Genomic DNA, 2,478 nt, shown 5'->3' with positions numbered 1-2,478 from the left:
AATTCCTAGGATTAGAGATGAAACAGATTTGGGTCATGGAGGTTCATGATACTACTGTCCTTTTTTGTTTCTGCTCGAAATTCTCCCTAAAAACAAACAAACGAAAAACTCTTCAGATGAATTAGAGCACACAAACACTTCCTTATTCTCATACATTCACATTCTAGTTCTTGAAAAGGGTAGAAAGGGAGGCACTGCCAATTAGATTATCTGTAACTTTTTTTTTTCATTTACTGTTTTCTTAGGCGGCCCTCTAGTGGCCAAACTGTGTAAAGCAACCAGGCTGAAGACGCCTTGTAGGCAGAAGAGTGAGCGGGGAGAAAGTGTGATAGACAGGAGTTATAAGAATAAAGTAGCAGCCTAATGGAAAAAAAAAAGGAAAAAAGAATGCAATGCGATATTAAATGAATATAAAATAATTTAAAGTTAAAACACAAAGAACAGAAATGTTTTTAGATGGTTCGTAAATGCCCTTCCAAATTTTTTTTATTTTCTATTGATTTTAACTCATTTAATAATAATTACTAAAATCAACTGCCATGATTATGTGTAAACTACAACAGCCAGCATTTTGAGTATGGAATTAACTGATACATTTAGGTCTAGGGATTAGCAATTTAGCACGAGTGCTCTCACAGTGGAATTTTTGTCAAGTTTCAACTTCATTGATTTGTTGCGGATGAAATATTCATCTTTCCCATCGTAATTTCTATCTCTTTATCTTTCTTCCAATCAGGCTTACCTTCTACCACCTTATCTTTCCCTCCTCCTATCTAGATATTTACAATAGAGATATCATTTTTCATGGGGGAAAAAAGATTGTAAGAACTGTAATATGAGAAAGTTAATTAAAATTATAATACGGTGGGTTGAAAGCATATGACTTAGGCATCAATTCTATGGTCTATTAGGGCCCATATCACTTTCACTTTCCACCTAGTTCTTTCCTTCTTTAAAATGTATTTTAATAGTTTGAGAACAATTATGATGAATTTCCTAGGTAAAAGGAACATTCAAGTAAAGTATTCCCAGGGATTCAAACTTAGTCAGCAGGTTGATTGGATGCCACGGTCCTGACTCCTCTCACCATAGGAAATTTATTTGGGATAACATTCTGTTTTCACAGTTCTAGCCCTAAACTCTATCACAGATCATTGATCCTGATTCATGTGAAATAGTTTTTCTGGACTATTCCTGGGGATCTCGGACTCCAAGCTTTGGCAATACTCTCTCGCCTCTTAAAGAACTCCCGCCTCCTGCCTTTCCATGTGACATTGGCTGATCCTACCGTCATCATACACCAGGGGAAGATCTCAGGGAGCTGACTCTCCAGTTTAAGAATCCAAAAGGAACTACTATTCTTTACGTTCCTATTTTAAATCAGACGTGGAATTCAATTAGGCTGATTCTTCTTATCTGTCATCAGTCAACTCTAAAACATTCTCGCACTCATTCGAATTTAGTCTCATGCAATTCAGTCCCATTTTTCTAGTTCATATGAAGCAGAGGCAGTGAGATAATGGCTTCCTTATTTCAGCTTCAACGGTAACATTTTCTTTTAATTCAATGCTAGGTAATGTGTTTATCGGTGACAGGGGAATGTGCATCCTAGTTCAGCTCAATTATTTCATACAACCAAAGAAATCAGGTTACTCAATCACTTGCTCAAAAACTGTAGGCTGGAGAAACAGTAGGCTGGAATACCACCGATATTTATATATTTTACATGCTCTTGGCTGTGTAGAACCAATCTGTAACATGTAGCTTTACACAAATAATACAAATGTAAAAATAAACATTTTGCAGTTTTATGTTTCTATTAGGCGTGACCACCTAAATTAGTATAAGTATTTATATCTATTCTTACCAAAAGCACCTTAGAGATTAAAAAAAAAAAAATCGTAAGCATGTCTTTGAAATACTGTGCTGTTAAAAACAAGGTTCTAACACATTCTATTTCTATTTGATGGCAAAATGGGTGTTTTATTTATATAATTAATATTATTTAAGATTCTTAACGCATATGCTTCGAAAACAGCTGCAGGATAATGAAACACAAAGAGTCCAAAAATACAAATTATTTTGTATCAGTAGAGATTATGTGATCGTCTCCATTCACGCCTACTAGTGCACTTCATCAAAGCCACCTGGAAGGGCAGCCTTTACAAGCATGGGGGGTGGGGGAGCATAAAAAGTACAGGATCATAAAAGATCGCGAGTAAGCAAGCTTTAGCACCAGCCCTAGCACTGCGATTTACTGAAGGTCCCTTTTTCTCTGTCAATTTCTATCAAAGCCTAGATGACTTGCTCAGGTGTGGGGTGACTTTTGCTGCCAACATGGTGGTGGTGGACAAGGAGAGCACCATGAGCGCCGAGGAAGACTACATGGCCGACGCCAAGACGATCGTGAACGTGCAGACCCTGTTCAGGTAAGAGTCTGGTAGCCCAGCCCTGTCACCGACTTCCGGCTGAACACCC

At 37.5% G+C, this 2,478-nt stretch overlaps 1 protein-coding gene across 1 annotated transcript in view; it reads left to right on the top strand.

Moving 5' to 3' along the window:
- LOC105301694 (potassium channel subfamily T member 2) overlaps nucleotides 1-2,478 on the top strand; it is a 211,494-nt gene that overhangs the window by 170,333 nt on the left and 38,683 nt on the right. The window contains exon 20 of the mRNA XM_023520107.1: nucleotides 2,295-2,429. Within this exon, the coding sequence (XP_023375875.1) occupies nucleotides 2,295-2,429 (135 nt within the window). The remainder of the gene's footprint in view (nucleotides 1-2,294; nucleotides 2,430-2,478) is intronic.

This window comes from Pteropus vampyrus, unplaced genomic scaffold (genome assembly GCF_000151845.1).
Source record: "Pteropus vampyrus isolate Shadow unplaced genomic scaffold, Pvam_2.0 Scaffold248, whole genome shotgun sequence".
Lineage (NCBI taxonomy): Eukaryota > Metazoa > Chordata > Mammalia > Chiroptera > Pteropodidae > Pteropus > Pteropus vampyrus.
This window is presented reverse-complemented; position numbering and strand designations above follow the sequence as displayed.